The sequence below is a fragment of the Musa acuminata genome, chromosome BXJ2-2 (genome assembly GCF_036884655.1).
Source record: "Musa acuminata AAA Group cultivar baxijiao chromosome BXJ2-2, Cavendish_Baxijiao_AAA, whole genome shotgun sequence".
Taxonomy (NCBI): domain Eukaryota; kingdom Viridiplantae; phylum Streptophyta; class Magnoliopsida; order Zingiberales; family Musaceae; genus Musa; species Musa acuminata.
The window spans coordinates 29946587-29970162 of record NC_088339.1 but is presented as its reverse complement, the minus strand read 5'-3'; the positions used below and the strand labels follow the sequence as shown (position 1 = coordinate 29970162).

General features: G+C 37.4%; 2 protein-coding genes across 4 annotated transcripts; both read right to left on the bottom strand.

Annotated features, from left to right (window-relative positions):
* Positions 1 to 54: 54 nt before the first annotated feature.
* LOC135605955 (probable serine/threonine protein kinase IREH1) lies at positions 55 to 18244 on the bottom strand. Its single transcript, XM_065096596.1, has 18 exons — positions 17323 to 18244; positions 14101 to 14171; positions 13793 to 13978; positions 12302 to 13669; positions 11277 to 11449; positions 10832 to 11078; positions 9953 to 10045; positions 9735 to 9875; positions 9561 to 9653; positions 6874 to 7084; positions 6707 to 6792; positions 6158 to 6246; positions 3992 to 4043; positions 3829 to 3885; positions 3584 to 3757; positions 3308 to 3385; positions 213 to 371; positions 55 to 131 (listed from the first exon to the last, which is right to left on the bottom strand). The coding sequence occupies exons 1-17, from the start codon at positions 18023 to 18025 to the stop codon at positions 288 to 290; spliced, it is 3906 nt and encodes a 1301-aa protein (XP_064952668.1). The 5' UTR covers positions 18026 to 18244; the 3' UTR covers positions 55 to 131; positions 213 to 287.
* Positions 18245 to 20151: 1907 nt separating this feature from the next.
* LOC103975416 (GTPase activating protein 1) lies at positions 20152 to 23063 on the bottom strand. Of its 3 annotated transcripts, none has more exons than XM_065096598.1 (3): positions 22788 to 23062; positions 22084 to 22170; positions 20152 to 20745 (listed from the first exon to the last, which is right to left on the bottom strand). In XM_065096598.1, the coding sequence occupies exons 1-3, from the start codon at positions 22920 to 22922 to the stop codon at positions 20455 to 20457; spliced, it is 513 nt and encodes a 170-aa protein (XP_064952670.1). In that variant the 5' UTR covers positions 22923 to 23062; the 3' UTR covers positions 20152 to 20454. The 3 variants fall into 3 exon arrangements, with proteins under 3 accessions (XP_064952670.1, XP_009388652.2, XP_018677878.2); XM_009390377.3 differs by having other exon boundaries at positions 22075 to 22170; positions 22788 to 23057; XM_018822333.2 differs by lacking the exon at positions 22084 to 22170 and having other exon boundaries at positions 22788 to 23063.
* Between the last annotated feature and the right edge of the window lie 513 nt (positions 23064 to 23576).

Genomic DNA, 23576 nt, shown 5'->3' with positions numbered 1-23576 from the left:
ATATATATATATATATATATATATATATATATATATATATATATATATATATATATATATTGTAGGCAGCCATGGAGCAGTGGCCTACATGACAAAAAGCACCACCCTGGAGTTGCCTTTAGCTTGTATCTCTGTGAAAGCACAAATGAAAGGAAACAGGTCAATAAGCAGCAATAAGAGAAGATCAAATTTTCACAAAGTTTTTAACTTACATTTACAAGATGTACATGAAACATGAAGTTCTTGAAGAATCTGTTCAAATGAAAAACTTATAAAAGGAATGCAAATTAAGTTTCAGACTTCTCCTGCAGATCCTCCTTCCCGCCCTTGCTAAGCAAATCATAGTTGATTAATGCAAGCTGCGATAGATTCTAATCACCAAATACAAAAGTTCAGAATAAAGTTGGCAGAATTTGCAAAGCAAGTAAAACGAAACTATATCTAAATATAAAAATGGCTCTTATTTAAAAAATGCATGCAATTTCAAGCTTATTTTGTTATCCTCACTAAGACAGCATCAAATCTCTGCACCAAATGAATTACAAGCAGCAAAGTAGGTTTATGAAAGTGCTCAACTAATAAAGCAGCTAAAACTATGCACTCATATACCAATTCTACACATATGTCCTAAGTCTTTTTTCCCCAACAAAAGTCTAAACCAACAGATGAACGTAAGTTTGACCAAGGTTCGCAATACCGTACCGTACCAGAGTTTCGACCTGGGCTCGGTACCGGTACGGTACGGTATACCGCTCGGTACACCCAGGTGTATCGAGCGGTATATTCAGGCGTGCCTAGCACTGTAGCACTGCTACAGTACCGGACCGGTAACAGGCGATCCGCGTACCGGAAGCCTGTCGGACCGGTACTGCAAACCATGAGTTTGACTACCAAGAGAATGTGGCTGCAATCATCCCACTGTTTCCAAAGAGATTATACTGATTACCTAACGAAAATGGTTTCAGCTGCCACATCATTTGACCCTCTTGATTTCTCAAAACAAACACCTTGGCAATTGCTACAACTCTCAATTTGGACCCTGTGAACTTGTAGCTAAATATAGGAGAATTTTGCAGCACAACTTGTATAAAAATGTAACTCATTTGTTCTCCGTGATAGAAAATTTTCACACTTGAAGAGCTTGACTATTGTACGACACTTCAATGGCTACTCATTTAAAGAATAATCTTGCAGCAAATGCTGTACAATAGCAAACACATGTTTTCTACAATTAGCTTGATTATTGAGAAACACTTCCAATAGATGTTTTCTTAATTAAACCTTTTTACTTCAGATGGAATTTGGCAAACTAACATGTTTCTTCAGCTGAAGCATATGAAAAATATCAAGCAAGAAGATACACAACTACTTAGAAGCCTAGTACAGAAAAACAAATATGCCCTAGGTTGATGTAATTCCTAAGATATATTTGTCATCATGTCTAATGACTGAGCTATAGGTAAGTGGGTGGCTATTTGTGAGCATAGGGATAAGGGCCACAAAAATAAGGTCCGGATTGGGTCTGAATCGGGCAAAATTTGACAAGTTCAAATCTGCTTTACTCTGGTCCAACCCAGAGCTAAATTTGGAATGATTTTTTTACTTCAAAATCAAATACTGAACTGGAAGAAATCCAGTAAACCCAGCTGTAACTTGGAATCATGTGGATATCCTTAGAAAGCCCAAGGAAACAAATATCCAGTCCAGAAAAAAAATAAACAAATCACAGTAAACAAAAACATTGTGGAAGGAAATCCAAAATTAGGCTCATATACCTATTAAACCTTCAGTGCACAAGGTTCCTGCAATGTGGGGTCTATGAAGGATTAATATATAATGTCAAAACTCACCCTGAGACCTAAATTCAAAATGATTTCTTTTCTAAAATCCGAATTCAAATAAAAACAAACTCTGTTATAGAAAAGACGAAAGAAGGGTAGAAATATTGCACTGAAATACTCTTCTTTTCCCGTTCCAGTCATTAATCCATTGCAAGCTTCGGGACTATTTAGCAAGTTGTCAATCCATGCAATACCAATCTCATACTTGGTTGCAGTGTCATAGCCAGAGCTAGGCTGGAGAGCAATGTCTGTGAAAATAATGAATGAGGAAAGGATCTGTGATGATCCTAGGTGCACAACGAGCTAAAGCATTCATCTTTGATCATACCCAGCAAAGATCAAAAGCTGTGCAACTAACAAAGCAAATTCAAAAGTACAAAATCATTATATTTTTTGTAGAATAGATGTGCCAATCATGTTGATCATCGCTAGCTTGCATGCAACATCCTACAAAGTAACAAGATGTTCCATACTGTCAGAAGGGCATACGAATATATTGCCAACCTAGCACAAAACTGCTTGTGGCATCTCACTACCAACCTTACACCTAACAATTTTACAAGATTCTGCAAATGAAAATACAATCTTCCTAAGGAGTCATATTGTCACAGTATTTTATTTTCATTGAGATAAAATGATAAGACGGGTGATTCATTTTTCCTCAGAGCTTTAGTAGAAAAAAGATCCAACACTAGAGACATGCTCATTGTATCCCCTCACGTGCAAGACAGATGAAGGACTAATAGGCCTTGACATGTGAATCCAAGTGTAAAACAATGGTACAAGCAAAAGATGGAATCGTACAAAGAAACACAAAGAAACATAGATGGTGAAATATGGAAGAAAGACCAACAAAAGGGACAAAATATGAGGGACTTGTAAGTCAAACTCATGACCTGTTAAGATACCATGATAATATGATAAGTTGCACGACCACATTTTCTAAAGCTTCTGCTAACAGATAGGAAGAATATTATACAACACATTTAAGACCAAATAGAGCCCTGCTCAAACCTTGAAACCTTAAGATGGAGGCCTTAAATGTCACATCTTAATGCACATAAGAGATGTAGGTTGGAGCCCTATGAATAGTTAAGGCTGGAGAAACCTTTTTCTTTCCATTCAGTCTCCACTAAACCAATTAACTCCTATATTCAAGTGGAACAGATCATTCGTGGTGCTTCCTTTTCTCTGTTACATAAATCTTTTTTAGGATTTCAGTGATTAAGTTGTATCCTAGCAATGGATTGTAAGGTTATATGTCTCTGCAGCTTCGATTTTCCAATTCTTCTATGGCCCCTGCTGCTCCACATGACTGCAGAATATCTCCTCAGAATATCTTATTATAATGAATATAAGGAATTGCTTCGTCTTATCTTTACTTTATTTCTAACTAGCTTTACTAATCCCAAAATTGCTTTTGTTATTTGTGACAGAAATTTTTTGCCAAAATAAAGCTAAATTACCTTGAATGAGAAGTTACTGAATGAATAATTCACAGATGTATTTGAATCAAACTCAGCAAGACCCCCACATTCATCACCCTGTTTATTACAATTTACGAACAAAGAAAATAAGATTTATCAGAAACATAAGGCATTACTGAATACTTCAATAAAAATAAAATTTTGAAAAAGAATAAAATATTATAGAAAGACTAACTAGTGAACAAAAATAAGAAAATCATTTTTTTCTTGAACCCACTAATTTAAAAAAAAAGTAAAACAGCCACAGATTCATACCACACCATCATGGTGGTTGCTTATACAACTACTGTTTCCACTTATGCTTCCATTATCACTTGAATCCTCAAATTCACTGGCTTCGTATATCTGTTCGTCTGATGGGTTCCAAGAATAACGACTGGTGAAGTAGCTGGTATCAAGTGCACTATCAGATGAAGGAACAAATGCAGCCTGCAAAAGTGGCAAACTTAGTAAATTCAAGAATATGATAAGTCAAACAGGATGATGGCAATCAGTATCACCTTCTGCCTTGCAAGTGTGTCCCAATTAATATCTTTGAAAAACACATGTTGCTTGACCTGGGAAAGCAGATTTAGGGAAAAATAAAGAGCATCAAATTCAGCATACATAAACTAGAGAAATATAAGCTGTCATAATTATAGTAATTTCGTAAACACAACTCACTTCTGGTGCACCTTGTGCTCCAAGTCTTAGATGAGGATCTTCAGTCAATAATCTGCAAGAAAGTGAAAGACACAGAAAATCAACATTACGACTCAATTTTGAAAGAGACAGGATGATCTGCCTTGTCTATGTTTAAGACAAGAAATGAATAAGTACTACAGGACGACTACGGTGATAAAATGTTTGATATGAACTACAAAACAATAATAGATTGAACCCCTTACAATCTGCCTTGTCTATGTTTAGTTGCAGGTGCAAGTTAGTTCGAATACTATTTTTTCTCTATACTAAATTCAGTGTACATAACGCAGGACCAATTAGAAGAGATCTAACATACATGGTTGGGCAGCTTTCTTTAAAGTTGTTCAGGTCATACAGAATTGAGGTATGCTGTAAACTGTCATAGAAAGTATAGCAGCAGCATTTTTGCACTAGTTTGATAATGTAATATAGTCTATAAAATAATAGCAGCATAGTTTTGTCCATGTGTGGATTGCAGACACAACTCAGCTTGGAACACAAAACAGAACCTGTGTTTCATACACAATGCAAGAGTAGTTCAAATAGACTAGCAATATCTGGATGGATTTTGCCCAGGAGCCATTAGGGTTCTATAGAAATGAAGGCTTGCTTTAATTTCTATGAAAAAAAGAAAACAGTCCAATTATTTCACTAATTTAATACTGCAATGAACTTGATGAGTTGATATATCAACAATTAATCTAGTAACTAAAAAAGGATTACTTGATGATGTGGCTGTTTCACCCAGCACGTTGAGCAATGCATTTACATTAGTGTTACATGTAGAACATTGTACGTTTAGGCATAACTTATTGCATGGTTCACTCATTGTGTACAGAGACTTCCTAACTAACGTTATGGTATGACTGCACAAGAATGCGTTGATTCATGTTTTGTGGATGATTGTTGTTTTTTGTTTATTCGGTGTATCTTAAAAATATACTGTCATTAGATATAATGGCATCATCTGATGGGATATTACCAGTAATGTCAGGAAATTCACACTTGAGGCTAGTAGGAGCATTAGGCATAGCAGTTGAGCAGTTTCCTTCCCCATTATGCAGACATGTTTGGCAAGTGGCAATACCACTACCAGAGAGGGAGGATGCAATATGAAATTATTCCGCCATCAAAGAGTTGTAATGTGATAGGATATGTCATAGTAACTATGGAAAAGTATCAAACCAGCCAGAGTTGAGACTCCTTTATTGTAGCCATTCTAACTGCGAAAAAATCTGAATCCTCAAGCAACAGAGATTTGACATTTTTATCTTGGACTAGTGCCCATTATGCAGAATATGAATTTTATGTTGTTACAGAATATGACTTTAAATTTGTTCCTGCTACGACATACTGTCAATGGTGACTGTAGAATTTTTAAACTACTATCGTTAACAAGGATTTAAATCTATGTTTTGGTTTGGGTAACCAACGGTACTAGTTCAGTACCAGTACCCTGAGTGGTAGATTGAGCTGTAATGGATGATATCATTTGATAAAATAATAAAAAAATAAAAATGAATGTGTATTGTAGTGGTGCCGAGATATACATTTCAATACAAGTACTTGATGATACTGGTAAACAAGGTTTGCAAATTCATTTATTGGTACTATGCCAGTTACCAGTGTACTGAGTGCCGATATGCCGACTGATAAAACAAAAAGAAACTGCCTAGCACAGGACCCGTACCATCCATGCCATCCTGTACCAGGTGGTACAGGACTAGGCATACTTCCTGATTCACTTTGGTCCGTGTACCTGTATTCTGTTGGATGAGTAAATTCCATCCATATTGTCCTGTATCGGATTGCAAACCTTGTTGGTAGAAACCGATCTAATACCTTGATCATTAATCATCAGAACATAATTCACAAAAAACAGAAAATAAGACCACAAGCATCACAGAAATAGATAAGAAAAGGCAAATCAAGAAGCTGTGTGCCCCTAGGTAAGATAGCTACATATTTAAGTCAAGGCAAAGAACCTAAATATATCATATAAAAAAAAAGGCAATTAGAAATAAAGATTAAGCAGTTCCAGAAAAGAGCTACTATCCAACCAAAAGAATATTGCCACAACCATCCAATGCACAAGGTATAAATGACAGTTAGCACATCCAAAAGTGCAAAAAGGTTATTTCTTACTTGTCAATAAGATCTTGAGCCTCAAAGCTCATCTCTCCAGGTACTTGAGGCCAAGGTATTTTTTGATTCAGAATATTGTCAAAAATTTTCTACAGGCACAAACAAACAAAAGAGAGAAATTGGTGATTCCCATTTAAAAATATATATATAATGAAGAAGATATGTCTAAAACAAAGAACAAAAATATATCCGATGCTAGGCTTCTAAGTTGCAGAAGAGAATCCTGCATCATCATTTCATATTTAGTCCTCAGCTACATACAGAGAAACATTGCTAGTTAAAAGTAATGGTACCATACCATCAATGAAAGATTAAAGAGAATAGAAACTAGTATTTTACATGGACTAAAGTGATCAATGAGTTAGACAGAATAACAATTATCAGTTGCATGTGAGATCCCCCATGTGAGGGTTCAAGATGCCATGTGATGAAATTTCTTGTTTGTGGACCAATGATATTAAAATGTTTTATAATTAAGCTCATTCTATCTTTTGCTCTTGTCACATCTGAGCTATCATAAGACTAGAAAGTATCTAGTATTTAAAGGACCTGCGGATGTTCTGCATTGAAAGGTGGAATTCCAACAATGAGCTCAAAGAGAATGACACCAACTGACCACCAATCTGCACTTGCGCCTGCAGAAATTATAATACTAAGTGGCAAGAAACAATTAAGATTATATGATTTCACCAAATATTTGCAAAGGTCATACAAACCATGTCCAGTTCCTAGAAGTATTTCGGGTGCTAAATAATCAGGTGTGCCAACAGCAGAGCGTTTCTTGCGCCGTTCTTGCTGACTCAATCGCTCAGATGCAAACGCATGGGTATCATCTTCTCCATACAATGATGTCCCACTAACAGCAGGACCAGATAAATCATCTGTACTGTTAATAAGACCAACCTTGGAAAGACCAAAGTCGGTCAACTGTCACATCAAAAATAGATCAGCACAATGGGAATGGTATCCAAAAGAGTGAAGGTTAAAGTGTTCGGTTATATGCAAAGTTATATAAAATACAGAGAAAACAAAGGGTCGAATGATTATGATTACTAAAATCAGTGCATATCAATATCCATATCCATGTATCTCTGTATGTAAAACAAGCAAGCAGAAAGTATAATACAAAGCACACACACTGTAATATCCCTATTTTTATCAAAGAACTTGATTGTAAACTGTAAATTAAAGTAGAGAAATTATAAGGACTAAATTGCAAAAAAGTAAAAAAAAAAAGAGGGTTTTCTTCCCCAATGCCTCTCCTCTCGCGTGACAGCCTCTCCCTTATACGAGAGAAGGGCTTCGGTTGAGGTGAAATTGGGCAGAAGAGAAAAGAAAGAAGAAGAAGAGAAAGGAGAAAGAAAGAGGAGAAGAAAAGAAGAAGCCCCTCTCTTGAACGAGGAAAGGAAGATGGGAGGATTGATCTACTGTAATCAGTCTATTGAACAGGTATGAATGTCTTGTGCTTGAATTGATTATGGTTTGAAATATGTAATATATGTCCTGTGGATTGATTAATTATGAACTGGAATTTTGTAATAAATATTCTTCGAAAGTTATTTGTTCTGGTTCTGGCCTCGTATTTTTATAGGGAAACTACAGGATTGTGGTGTTATACCATCCCTGGCTTTTCGCTGGGCTGGGGACATTATGCATAGTTACATACAAGGTTTGAAGTTTTGGATATCAGAGCCGCACTGGTCCTTGCCGAACCGGTACAAGTCTGGCTTGTACCAGTGTAAGGATGAGGAAGAGGAGGCGGACTGCCTACCCCTGCCCACCACCTTCCAGCCCCATCCAGTCTCTCAGTACTTCTCTCCCTCCTCTCCAAGTATAACATGTTTATACTTAAGAATGTTATAATCACAGCTACGACAATCAAGGATACACCAAGTTATGGAACGCTAAGATTGTTTAGAGTTTAAACCTTAAACACAATTTTCATAGAAATGGGATGAAATTCGATGAAGATTTAAAAGGACAAGTTTAATACAAGGAACTACAATGATAAGTTAACATTTAGATAAAGATGAGATATCAGCATAAACTTAAACAGCATGTATTTAAAAATTGCTATTTATAAGAGGCATTGCAACAATGTAGAAAAACTGCACGTTTCATTGCAAGAACATAGTAACAAGTGTCTTGATGAGAACATTCTCATTGTATAATTTCATCCTCCTATACAAACAAAATAGAGGAATGTGTGTGCCATAGTTTTAAGTTTCGCTACCAAACCCACACCAGTCAGCAGCCGGACTAGTATGGTCCGATATGTACCAATGCACCACCACATTGTATAGAGGCACATACCAGTCGGCACTGAGAAGGAGGGAGTAGGAGAAGAAGAGGAGAAGGAGACAAGGAGCAGTGTAGGAGGAGAATGGAAGAGGATTACCAGAGACAGTGAGACAGCAGGTGATGCAATACAGAGGACAGCGACGACAAGCAACAGGTGGCATGCGGTAGAAAGATAGATACATAGAGAGAGAGAGAGAGAGAGAGAGAGAGAGAGAGAGAGAGGAAAGTAGAGAAAGAAGCATGGTGAGAACCTAGAAAGAGTGTGGAAAAAAGATGCTTGTTGTCAAAACTCAAAAATAAAAGATCAATTAGTTTCAGACCAAACCGAGCAAAGGGTGTTGGTTCTTGGTAAGACCAGTAAATACCAGTCAATATAGACCATTCTAACCAATTTTTAAAACCATGGTATGTGACGTATAGGACATATAATAATTAATTGCAACCTTGTGTGCATTAGGCTGACACTTTTTGACTCTACTCCAAACCCAACTTTGTCAAATGGATTGACCCTATTGACGTGCTGGCCTGACATGTAAGGTTCTGTGATACTTGGTCCTGACCCTTTGAATAAAACCAACACAACTCATCAAAACTGGGAAACCAGAAGATTCAACCACATGAAAGCTTGAATTGTCCAGCTCACCATTTCTGACAGTTCAGACTCTTTCAAACTGTATAAAATATATTATGCTACAATTTGGTTACAACTTCTTTTTCCTTTCTCACTATTCAGTCTTCACTCCATGGTAATCGGGTGGCTGTCCTCCACCTCTCTCTTTGTTGTTCTTTCTCTAAAGCTGCCTAACCATCTAAACATCAAATCAAACAGCAATGCCATAAACAAAATAGTCCTTTGTGACCCCACTCTCATGCAAGTATGGTTCATCTAACTATCAACCACCAAACTGCAGCTCCAACCAGCATAGGTTGATCAATGCTTAAACTGCCGACCCATGACGGAAATCAATTTGGGTCATTTTCTATGTTAGGTTTCAAATATCAAAACATTCATATTTAGTGAAATTAGATATGCTAAAGAAGACAGGGTATCAGTCACCACAGAACTGCCAATAGTACATGTTAAGTATCTATTTTCCAATACCTTGATATGACCATCATAAGCAATCAGTAAATTGTCTGGCTTCAAATCACGATGCACCACTCCCAAGGAATGTAGGTATTCCAATGCAAGAACCTGCCAGATCAGACTCCAGTCTCACAAGGATAGACACATAAAACCAAAAAACTGCAAAATGATTTCTTAAGAAATACTTACAACTTCAGCAATGTAAATGCGAGCAACATCTTCATCCAAGCAACCTAAATTTCTTAATAATGAGTATAGGTCTCCCCCATTCAAGTATTCCATCACAAGATATAAGTTCTCCCGAGAAGTAAAAGAATAAAAAAATCGAACCTTGCAACAAAAAAAAATCCAGTTGAGAAAAGTCAAACTTTAATATAGGGTCACAAACTTCAAAAGAACACACTTACCACAAAAGGATTGCGAACTGTAATTAGAATGTCTCGTTCAGCCAATATACTCTCAACAGCATTTTTGCGGATCATATCTGCCTTTTTTAGAACCTGAACAACAGTAAATCAATTTTCCACCCTAATGAGAATGCATCATACATCGCACAGCAGAACATGTCAATACTCGAATGTGATCATGTAAAAAAAGGCTAGAAAAATATATACTAAATATGTTTTGAAGCCAAAATGGACCTGGAAAATGGTAAAATAACAAGAAGACATGCCAATGAAATAGATTTTCACAACATGACAGCCATGAAACTAATATAATGTTTCTTGGGTATAAAATGAAAGTCTTGTTCAAATAAAAGAAACAAAAATTATGATGCACTTGATTAAATAAAATGAGAAAAAAATAATACGAGATAATACTGAACTTTCTAGGCCAAAACTTCATCACTCCATGGTCAATCAGGTAATTATGTACCTTAAGAATATGCAAAATGGATGATTGAAGATCAGAACGGAAGTGATGAAGAAAACAAGGACTAGTTAATTCCAGATGTCTGAAAAACAGGAGTTTCCCCAATATGTTGTATTGGCCATTCTTTTACATAAGAAAAAAGGCAGCAACGAAAACAATCTAGCTTCATAGCAAACACCTATGATTTCCCATACTTCCTGATACATTGGGTCTGGGGTACGTCATTTAACTATTTCCATTTACAGCCATGGATATGACATGATGACAAAGAAAAACCATAGATAGAAGATAAAAAATAAAAAAAAAGGCTTACATTTATTATAATTACTAAAAAAATGCTTGCCATAATAGACAACCTTTACAGCCAAAGATATGAGATAAATGTCAGTTGAGTTTAGGCATCAATGAATTACCTTTATTGCAAAAAGATCTCCTGTAGTTCTTTTCTTAGCCAAGAAAACCCGACCATATGCCCCGCGACTGATAGGCTTAATAATTTCAAAATCATCTATAGATGTTCGATCCTTAGAAGTAGGGTGAACAGGACTTGCTCTTAAGCTGTGAACTACATCTTCTTCTTCATCCATAACGGTACATGTAGTTTCAACCTTTTCAGCATCGAGTGAAGTTATTGAATCACAAAGCAGCAAGTACTTCTCGCTATAAGGTAGCACATAGCCAAAGATGAAAAAACAGTATAACTGTAAGAGGGGGCAAAGAAGATACAGAATGCTTTAATGGAATTAAAAAATACCTCCAGAAGTATATTTTCTTAAATGCATGCATAAATTAGACTTCCAGGAAAACTATATAAGAGAAAAAACACTGATAACATGCACATTCAGTAGATCTACCCACCAATGGAGCTTCTCTATACGGGTTCCAAATGTCTGTACAGTAAGTGCCTCAAGCTTCCGACGAGTCATAACTTCCTGTAGATCTTCTAAACATGAGACTAAATAATTCAAGGATCTTTCTTCATCCGACATAGTATTTGCTATACATCGAGCAATATCAGCAAGTTCAATCATCTGCATCATTTCAGAGAAAATCGAGCATCAGTGGTGAACGACAAGCTCAATAATGAGCAATCATCTTCAAAAAGGCTGTTAGAGAAACCAATAACAGCATCATGCTTTTACAACCAAACTTTAGCATCAAACAAATGAGATGGTATCACTTAAATCAACTATGATTTAGGATTTGTAGCAATTAATCATTGCTTAAGGCTGCCTTGAAAGAGATTGATGTGTGCACACGAAGTAGCAACAAAATTTACAATGTTTCATACCAATTCTCGAATTAGGCATTAATTCGAAAAACTATGCAAATAGACATATCAAACCTTTGACAAAGATTACGAACTGCAGACATGGATGGATTTCAGAAAGAATATTATATAAAGATGAAGGGTAAAAGTCCAAGAGAGTATCAGCCAAGTTTACTTCTAGAGGATACAATGTAAGCCTTTACATCTACATTGAGCAATATAAGTTAAAAAAAATCATAATAACTGGTCAATTGCAAATTATAAAACACAAAAAGAAACCTTTTTCTAGAATGAAATTATAGGGATCAGCCAATTCACATAAGAACTAACACATCAGACTCATTGCAATAAAAGGTATGGCTTGTCATAAAGATTCAAAAAAGGGCTGATTTGCTAACAAAGACTGGGAAAGGAATACATATGAAGTATAACACTACACGGACTTGTATGTGAATGTGCAAGTGTTTAAATTTGTATTTTAATTTTACAAAGGCATGCAAGAAGCATAAATCTAAAGATTTTTTCCATAGATTCCTTGTCAATTGAGTCAATTGTAAGCAGTGCAAAACTTTAGAAGAATAAAACCTTTTGTATGCAACTAGGAAATACCAACCTGTGGAAAATCATCACTCTCAGGAAGTGTATTCTTTCCAGTCAAAAGCATGTCTATATGACTAGCCCTTGGTGTCATTAAAGGCGATCGGGGAGTCATGCTTCCTGCTGATGAGGTAGTCATTCCTTGATCAGACTTTGGACCAAAACGGGTCTTGCATGTCATTGATGACAGATTTTTTAGGTCATCTAGAAAAATAGGATTCTCGGACTCGTGAAGACAGTCAAGCATGTCAACCGAACCTTGCCGTGACAAATCACTAAATTTTGGTGATGAAATATCAGATTCTTCAGGCATGCTTGAATTAGAAATTTTGGCAACATCTGGACTTCCAGTTACATTAGGGAGATCTTTCTGTGTGTAGAAGTCCACCATCTTCTCTAGGGTCTCAGCTATTCTGATGAGACGCTCATCAACACTTAAACCTTTCTGATCACACCTATCTGCGACAGCACAAACTTTTGAGTGTTCCTCCACATACATAGTAGGAACATACTCCTCACAGATGCGGCACATAATTGAACCTTCTTCAGAAATACTCTGCTGATCAGGCCAGTAGCCCCATGAAACTTTGTGCTGATGCTTGGAAGGAGCTGATAGATGTGCAGAGGCATCAATAAGGTTAGTTTGCTCAGGAAGATTAGGCAGTATTACACCTTCATTTAAGGTTTTACTCAGGTGGATGGAATCAACTTTCTGAATGGTCAATTCATCTGCAAGCAGGCCAGACTCTTTCTGATTCTTTGTTGCAGGAGAAGGTAGAGGCTTCCAAGAAGCTATGCGTTCCCTGGTAGTAGAAGGTAGAACATCCTTTGCAACATCAAGTTGTGGGAAGAAGCCGACTGGCATCTCCTGGCTTCTTTTCCATTTTAGATTACGTTGCTCTTGACTATGGGACTTCCTTGAAATGACTGCTTCCATGGAGTTCTTTTCAGCCTCGGTACATTTCTTATCTTTTGTTGGTCCTGATGGTACCTCGGCAGAATGCACAATCTTAGATCCTGGATACATAATTATCTCATCCTCGGCAAATCCACTTTCCTTGTGAAACTGTAGTAATCTCGTGCATCTAGTAAGGATAAAAAGCATGTGGGTATGAAGTTTTTTTAGCATTCCTGAGGGAAGCTCCTGGCGACGATCATCCAAATCCTGAACTATGCTTTCACACTGAAGCCAGAACTCCCCAGGTGTCATAACACAACAGCTCCGAGCAAGTATCAACAGATCTTCCAAAATTTCCTTCCACTCAGTATGGTTTTCTAGATTTTTCTCCATTATGCTAACCAAATCACCAGCAAAAATTGCCAGATCCGAGTTCACCTCTTCCTTTGCTTTCTCAAATTTCATCTGAATAACTTTCAAGACTTCCTGTATGGAACAAAGCACAATAAAATAATAATAATCATCCTACCCAAAGGTTTCAGATCTTATATTAATAAAATGTTAAAAAAAAAAGCCTTCGGAAAGGAGCTTCATTTAGACTGTTATCACCTTCAAATTGTATGTACTTCGAGGCATTGAAAATGGGAATGGTCGTACTCCTGTGGAACTTAGCTCATGTGAAAAACTCTTCACATCTCCAGGATTTTTCTTCCTGGGTGCACTTGTCGCCTGCATAATTTCTTTAAAGCGGGGAGATTCAGACTCCTTTGGGGTTTCACAACCATCATAAGGGCTCTGTATGGGCAACCAACTAGAATCATTATTGGCACCTTGATAAAAGAAACATAAAGGTGATATATGGCAAGATATGGATAGCTCGGTAGTAACTTAATCAAAAAGCAAAACTGATTTCTGACCTCTGCTTCTGAAGTAAATGTAGACTGATTTTTAAAACCCTCATATTTGTTCCATGATAATTTAGCTTTACCTGCAAGGTGAATAATATTAAATCTATTAGCAGAGTACAAACTCTGCCTGACCTTACTACTAACTAATGTCAACAAATAATTTACTGGAACAAGCCAAACATTAAGGAACCAATAAGTCTAAACATGCACAAATTTGAAAATGCAACTCTACATCAAGAGATCCAAAGCTGTACTTCAGTTTATATGGCAGCAAAATATGTCATGGAATATATGGTAGTAGACATGGAACAACGCCTCAGGCTTTAATTATTCACTATATTACAAATCAAAATAAATGAAAACTAATTTAAAAAGCATAATAAGTAGTCATCCAAAAGATGAGAAGAATGTTCTTTCATTATCCAATAGAGCAACCATCATGACCCTTGTAGAGAGAAAGGAACATAGTTTCCTCTATAAAACATCAAATTCAACTTTGTTAATGTTTTATATTTCTGACCCATTGAGCTTTTCAATGGTATATGACATGCCTCATACTTATCTCAAAATTAATCTCCTAACTAATATGAAACATATCATAAAATTTTGATTCATTGGAAAACTAAAAAATTAATGAGAATACTTTGAATTCTCCAAATTCAAGGCATGAATACACTTCTGTGTTAACAAGTGCCACTAAACCTAATTAATTAGGTAGTCCAACAACTGAATTTTCTTTCGATTAAAGTGTTCGAGTTGCACACCAGCCAATCTTTATTTGTTGATTTAGAGTAGAAGAGAAAATAAGCTATTGATCACAAGGTATCGAACATCAAGATCATTTCATGATTAGCCCAAATCATCCATTGTGTTGGACAATCACACACATAGAAGTCGTATTCCTAGAATATGAAAGCTATATTTCCATGGAAGTTGTATGTATTCCTTGAGTAGGGAAGTCATATTCCTAAAATATGGAAATTCTACTCCTAAATGAGGAAGTTTTATGGCTAATTAGAATATAATTGTCTTCCTATATATTCTTAAGTAGTCATATTCCTAATTTCTATGATTTACATGTATAGTTGTATTCCTTGTATATTAGGGCAGCTGTAGCATTATTTGTGATGTAATGGGATAGTTGTGTTTTAGTTTTTTAAGATTTAGATCGCTCTTATGAATTTTTAATGTCATTCATAATAAAGTAATGAGTGAAATTACTCATTCTACATGGTATCACATCCTTGAACTTTTTTGGATTTACATCCAATTCGTGGTCAGCCTTTTTTGTTAATGAACATTTCTATTTAGCCCTTTCTTTGTTGATCAATGTTTCAGTCTCCAATTTTATTTCCAAAATCTTCATCTTTTATCCTTCCAATCATCCCGACAAATATGCAACATCAAAAATAGACACCCCAACCAATTTAACACCAGATTCAGAACCATATTCATCTAGAAATCCCACTTACAAATCACTACTTAAAGAATAATTGAAGTCAACTTCATGGAGTGGTCTCAATCTGCATAAGTTTTCCTACAGAGTAAACGGAATACAGAGCATGTGATTGGCCCTTCTTCTGAATCATAGACATTCAATCCAAAGTTCGAAGGTTGGGATGTAGAAAACTCAGTGGTGATACCCCAACTGTTCACTCCATGCAACCTGAGATTAGCAACGCATATCTCCTTCTGAACACTGCAAAGGACATTACAGAAATTGAAGAGGCAGATTGTGTCCACCAAACAAGGTACAAATCTATCATTATATTATAATATTATGAAGGGACTGGTTAGAACTAGATCTCTATCAGAATGTCAAAATAATTCTGGTACAAGGAAACTTAAAGGGATGACTGAAAGGAAATGAATTTTTATTTTCTAGTTGCTTTGATCTTGAGTTTGATGAAGTTCATGGAAGAGCCCAAGGCAAAGACCCTCTCCCATTTATTAAAGAAGTATTTTCCTTGGTTTGTGGTGAAGAAGGCAGGAAGAGAGTTATGCTTCACCGAGGTGAGAATTCAATCCTGGAAAACTCAGTTTTGGCAGCCTCAAGACTTAATTCCTATGCTGGAAGAAAACCATCAGTGGACAAAGAGAAATTATGGTGTGACTACTATGACATACTCAAGACTGTGCTGGAAACTTCTTGGTAAGCCTCAACAAGAGAAATAGACTCAACAAGGAAGTGCAACAAAAGGAGGATCTCAACCAGCAAAAATAGAACTGAGCAAGGGACAAGCTCATCAAACTGTCGTCATTGAAAATATGAAGAGAACTTTCTCAGCAAAGGTGATGTGGAAAAGCTGAAAAATTTTCCAAGTCAACTTGGAGGCTAGAATTCCACTTCCATCTCAGGTTCTTGCTCAGTTGCCCGGCTAAGTAATATCTATGCCTTAAACGCATCTAAAAAAAATATTTTTAACACGTCGATCATAGATTCAAGTTCTACATGCTATAGATTACATAACCAGTTCTTTGAACTTATTCACTTCTTATACTACACGTTCAGTTAGGAACATGAAGAACTTGTTGACGGGTCTTTTTCTTCTACAGTTGGGAAAGAGACAGTTCAATTATTACCTTCTTTAACCTTAATATCAGTCCTTCATGTTCCTACCTTGACCTGTAATTTATTATCTATTGGCAAGATTACCCAACAACTCCAGTGTAATGCTGTGTTTGCCTCTTCTGAGTGTTCTTTTCAGGATTATGCAACGAGGAAGACAATTGGACATGCTGAATTGAAGGATGGGCTGTACCACTTAAATGCCAACCTAAAGGCTGGCAAATCAAAACCACAAAGCTTAATTTCTACTCCCTCCTAAAAAACAAATCAGATTTAGCCTTAGTACAGTTGCCTTGGCCATTCATCCTTCATTGCATTGGGAAGACTTTGTCCATCTCTATTTGAGTATATTAATGGTTGAACCACATCAAGCCTGTTTTAAACCACACAGAAGAAACAACTAGCTATGGATCCTTCAACTGATTAAGTTTTGCAAATTTGATCAGCTCAGAAACATTCTGCAGTGGATTCTACAATACTATCTCAATCTACAATGTAAATCTTGAATCACATTGACATTTTGACCAAATTAGCAATTCTAAGCTGAAAATTAAATTTATCAGAATCGACACCATGTCCACTGAGTTCTGGTCGGCTAATATTAACCCCAAAGAGAATTTCATCTCCGCAAGAATATCAATGTAATTGCAGCAGAAGATTACCACTTCTTCCCTGCTGGCCAGACGAAGCATCCGCACTAGCTGCGAACCACTGGTTGCCAGCCCAAGAACCAGCAGACGACCGAGGAACCTCGTCTAGGCTCCTTCCATCCTTCTTCGGCCCACTACTACCGGCACCACCAATTCTTCCCGCAGTTGCTGCCGAACCGGACGAAGCCAACGATGGGTCGGGGCCAGCGCCTCTGGACAAGTTGCTATTCTTGAGGGCCGACATCCGGTGGTCTCCGCGGAGGCCCTCCTGCGGCAACGGCCCGGATCTAGTTTTGATCCGATTGAGGCCAAGCGAGGAGGCCAGGATCGGGGAGAGGGACTCCGAACTGGGGGACGCGGGCGGTGGTCCGACGCCATCCTGGCACGCGGCCGGCCCTTTGCGGGGCTTGGCCGGGGTGGAGAGGGCCAGCGGGGAAGGGGCAAGGGTGGCCTCCTTCCCCTTGGAATCCTTGGCGTCCTTGCCCTTCTTTTTCTTCTCCTTTTGCTGCTGCTGCTGCTCATGGAGGTGGTGCTTCTCGACCGCGTTCCGGACGAGGGTATGGCCGGAGGCGGCGTCGGAGGATTTGGCCTTCATCTTGTCGGATCTGGCGGTGGAGGGGGAGCCAAGGGTTGGGGTGCGGGGGCTGTTGGATCCATCGGGGCTGGACGAGGAGTCGGACTTCTTCGAGGAGAAGAAACGTCCCTTGAACACCATCTCACTCGCCCGCGCTCCTCCTCCTCTTTTCTTCGACAGCCGGGAGAGGAGAGGGGGAGAGTTGGTTCGCCTCTCTCGCACTCTTCGTCGTCGGTGGCTGCGGGAGACTAAGAGGGGAAGAGGGGCGGGGCGGTTGGCCTTTTGGACAAGTCTTGGCGAGACTGTATATTCTTTTTCCTTAAATTTGTTTATTTCGTGATAAAAGACAGTACCGAGGAAATGTAGGGAAAGGGCGGCGTGCGAGGGTCGGCTTTGGCGAGCGTTTGGATGCGTCCATCAAGTGTTTGTCGAAATGCCCTCCGTCAACAAACCGCAACATTTCAACCCGGTTAATTACATATTCTTCCTTTAGCACTATGTTATCTTTAGCATTATCTTTATATTTTTAAAAATTATATTAAATTTTTTTATATAAAAAAATATTCCAACAAAATCTCTTATTTTTAATCTTATAAAATTATCTTTTTAATCATATATATAATTAATATTTCGAAATACTAAAGATAACTAATTACAAGAGATAATCTATAATTATTCTCATTTGATTAGCTTTTCTAACTCTATCGAAAAATATAAGTTTTTACGAACTAAGTTAATTGATAATTTAAATACAAAATTTTTTCATCAATAATTAAGATGATTATTAACTAAAATAAAAACTATAATTATTAAAATATGGAAGGAGAAAATTTTGCTCTACCCTTCCTTCACCATAGTAGGATGTCTAATTTAGATTATTTTGGTGATGTGAGATCAATCATGTTTAAATATGTATTTTTTTGTGAAAATCTTAATTAAAAATTAGTATTGGAGAATTTTTTTATCAATGAACAAAAATAAGACAAGTATTTATTTAATAGTTTTAGGCTTTTAAAACAAACATATAAATTTCGACTTATTTAGGGTATATATGCAAAAATAGTTTTAAGATGGTAGCCATTCTAACTCAAAATGAGCTTTTATTTCAACTTCAATTTGGACTGGTTTGGCTCTTCCTCGTATAGCCAAGTTTCTCGATCAATCAGTCGAGAGATTCTACTTCAAATACAATTAATCCAAATGATCTTGACTTTAAGGTTGACAAATATTTTTAGATTTTTTATTAATTTAAATAATCAAATTATTAGACAAATATAAAATCTAAGTGTTAATTGTTCTATAAATATATTGTATATCTCAAGATCTTAGTAGATGAAAAAAAATTTAAAAAAATTATCTTAAAATTTTTTTGTATAAATATAAAAAAAAAAAAAAAATCTTCGAAATTTATAGGAGAGGTTGTAGTGTTGTTAGTAGCACTCAGAAAAAAAATCTATCTCCTTCTCCAGTAGGATCACAGGACAGAGCTCAAGAACACATTCAATCATCCCCTGCAAGAGAGCAAGTCTTGAAGTAGAAGACAACATATTTCTCATCTTGATGAGGTTAAGAATCCTTCACCATCTCTCCTTGTTGTTGTACGACTTATGAAACCATTTTGGCTTCTTTCAACATAGAAGTGCGATAAGAAGAATGGCCTCTTACGTTGCCTTTTGTTTCTCCAGGAATCTAGCTAGAGAGATAGATGCCTTGCGAGCCTGAGGTACGGCTGCAGTCATACAACTTTGTATCGGTCACACTTAAATCACATTCCCTCGTACACACAAGAGAAAAAGATTCATTCAAGCTTAAGAAATCCTTGTTGGCCAGTCTGATCTCCCAAAAAAGAAGAAAGATTCAAGCACCTCTAGGAGTAGTTGAAGCTGAAGAAGCCATGGCAACTGATCCTTATTGAAGTAGAAGTCAGGGGTTTGACCCTGAGGTGTCGCAGGACCGAGGCATTCTGCAATGTGAAGAGCCTCATGCAAAGATTGCAGTAGTTGTGCTGAAGCATTACAAGACAAGCTCGTCAAATGCGTTGGTTCCACGGTCTTATCTATCGGTATGTTGACCAACTGTAACTAAAAATTTTATAAAGATCAATAATTAAATTTTTTATGATTCATAGTTCTTATTTATGTTAAAAAAAAAATCTTTACCATATGATATTAATTACAAATATACCTAAGTTAGCCTTGACAAAAGCATAATTTTTTTTGTACTCTCTAATATAAATCATAAAAAAATAAATTTCGATCCTCTCTAGATAAAATCAAAAGCACATATTATAACAACATGCCACTGGAATTAGTTCCATAATATATCCAAGATTTGATACATACTGAGATCCAGATGACCAAAGGCTCCTCCAACTAAATCATCAAGTGGCCATAACAAGGCATAAAACTGTAGAGTGTATAGAATTTGTCTTCAGCAGCACTGCTTATTAAACTTGGGTGCCTGTTCTGACAATCTACACACTATAAGCATCTAATTCTACTTAAACATATGGAGACAACAAACAGCTCTCCAAGGTTTACAGGACTGATAACACTCTTATATCAGAACAGTCATGAGCCTCCGGAACCTGGAATGCTGATCCAGTGAAGCTGCAGTTCCACTTCACCACACTCCACATTTCTTAGTCTCAGGACAAGGTCTTGAACCACCTCACCATCCGACCAGTACACATGACTCTCCTCGGCCAAGCAGTTTCGCCGACATGGCACCACCTTTCTTATTATGGTGCCATTTGGGAGACCCTCCAAGTTCATCTTCACAGCCTCCACGAAGGGGTGGATATCAAACTCTGCATTGCCCATACGATCGTCGAGGCTGAATGTGTCCTTGTCATACACTTCCTGCAATCATAAACATAAACCATACATAAACTGATATCAAACTTCCTGGCCTATACAAATGAAGGTTGTGATGACATAGGCAGTTCTGTTTACCTAGATAACCATATCTCTATTAGTTCATGAAATACAAATTGGTGCCAGCAATAAGAACTTGTCATCTATTATGCTGAGTGTCATTCGAGATATGATCTATCAATGCTTGAGTTTTATGAGGTAGCAAATGTATCTTAAGTGTACTGTGTTGTTCAATCACAGGAGAAGTGGCTATGAATATGAGGAAGAGTGAGTTTGCTGGCACAGACAATCTGAAAAACAATATATATAGTTTAGCTCAAATTGGAATGGATCATGAAGTGTATACAACTGAATCAATCGTACCCACTAAGCTCCAGAGCACAGAACAAAGCGACGATTGTGATTAACATTATTACAAGTTATTCTAGGAATATTAGCCTATATATCTTTTGTAGAAGTATTTATGTTTTAGAAGTGCAATCTCTGCTCGCTTGAACAGTTTATAGCAATTGGAACAGTCAAGTGTTTTCCTCCTGTTTCTGGCTTTTAAGAGAATCTACAGGATGAAATTGTAAATGCAGTAATGTCAGGTCTAAATAGGGCCAAAATTTATACTTTCACTAATTTACTTCTTTGTATATCTTGCATTAAGTTTGACGATGAACTTTGAAATACGAATGAAACACCATGATTTACAATGTCTTGGATATATTTTGTGGATACGGGAACCCTAGAGAGATAGGATCACGTGATAATGCTAGAGGAATTGACAATATTAGCCACTAAAGCAAGTCGAAAACAGTGCTACCTCTTTTCTTGAGAAGGGATATGAAGACCTCTGACATATATCAACATCATCTACTACTCTGTCGATATATAATTTGTCTACTAACTAGTACGCACAGAAATAGTCAGCTGAGGAGGCTAGAGATGAATCCACGTAAAAATGTTTAATATTCATGATCTTTTTCAACCCAGTTTTAAGCAGGTTGGTGGCAAATTTACAGTTTTCTGGCCTAATTGGAGTCAATCCCATCTGAAAGTCTGAACTTCGCTCCAGTAACTACAAGTCATATCTGTAAATTGGAACCTACCTCTTTGACTCAATTATATGTAATGGCAGTTTCTTCTTGGTAGTAGTTCATCTTATTTGCAAGAAAAGCAATATCACTATAGGAAGTATATGTGAAAACTCTTTGAAACTATAACTGCATTAAAATAAACTGCTCCAAGCCTCTGCACCGCAATAATATAAAAAAAATCTATTTTTTGACATTTCATAGGTGGCAAGCAGCAAATATTATCGCAACGTACGAGTCTCACTGGAAGGGTAGGGTCTTCAACATAAAGTGTCAGCTCCTCGTTCCAAACAGGATTAGTATTGCATTTTATTACTCGAGTCTTCAGTTTCTACAGAAAACATTCAAAGATATACAACAATCAGATGATGGATTAATTGTGTAAATTAGATATGGCATAACAGCCCTGACATAGTAACAACAAACAAAAGAAAACTTTGATGATGGAAAAAGATATCAGTATCGAGGATCCATTTGGACTATTAAGTAGAGAGATGACTCAAAACCAGGATAAAAGAAGAAGCTCCTATGATTAGACCTGTTATATATAATCAAGTAAACCTACGAAATTAAAGTAAAATGCACTGTTCTAATGAAAGTTTTTGGAATGGCAATCATGTGACGAGGTTCAGCAGTGATATGAAGAATCGTAAAGCAGTTGTTTTCTGGAATGCACTGCGTCCGTACACCTGTTCATCTCACGGAGACCTTCCCCAAAATCTGTCTCTCTGACCATAGCTTGACAAGATAGCAAAGAAGCTGTTTTTTCCTACCTAAATCGATAATTCGCTTCATCTGTGCATCTTGTATGCAACAATCAACAAAAGGTTCGCACAAGAAACAAGATTTAGGCACGGTTTCGGATCTATCGATACCCAGGATGCATGCATTCAGCTGATACGCTGCAAGAAGAGCTGAAAGGTCGAGGAAGGGCGATCATCGACGAACCTGTTTGCCCATCTTGAGTATGACATAGGGGTCGCTGCTCCAGAGGTCCCGGACGGCGAGGTTCACCCCTCGCAGCACCCGCACCTTGAGGAGGCCCACCATCTGCCCCGGCGCCGCTCGCTCCGCCAGATTCATCGGCACACCGACGCTGTTGACTCCTGCGCGCAGGCGAGGACGCGGGGGGCGGACGCGGAGGAGAAGAGAGAGCGAGAGCGAGCAGAGACTGACTTTTACCCGTGTTGTAGCAGTTTACGCTGCTGCTTGGTGGTGAGGTATGAACATAATAAACATGAGATTTGGGAACGGGCGATCGACGGAGGTCCCCACGCGGTCTCCGTAATGGGTGGGCGTTAACGGGTCGGATCCACAGTACCCGAAATCCAATCCAAATTTGGATCTGAATCCTATACTTAATGGATTCCGGTGGCGCATCTCGTTCTAGATTCCAGATGCACACGGGATCTAATGTCTCACGGCAAGTCGTGAGAACACGGCGGTACTAGGGAATAAGGAATATTCTGTTATGTAAAATATGATGATCACTGCATGCGATGACCGTTAATAATTGGCGTAGAGATGGGCACATTAAATGTATTTTGTTGCTTCGCTTATAGCATATTTTAATATTTAGCTCAAGAAATGAATATTAAACATACTTAGATATTATGAAAAATATTAATGATAGTTGAATTAGTCCAACTTGATTCAAACTCGTGTGCTCAAGAAGTCAAGAAAAACATACAAGAGTGGATATATCAAGTAAATAGTTATTCACCATTATTATTATGA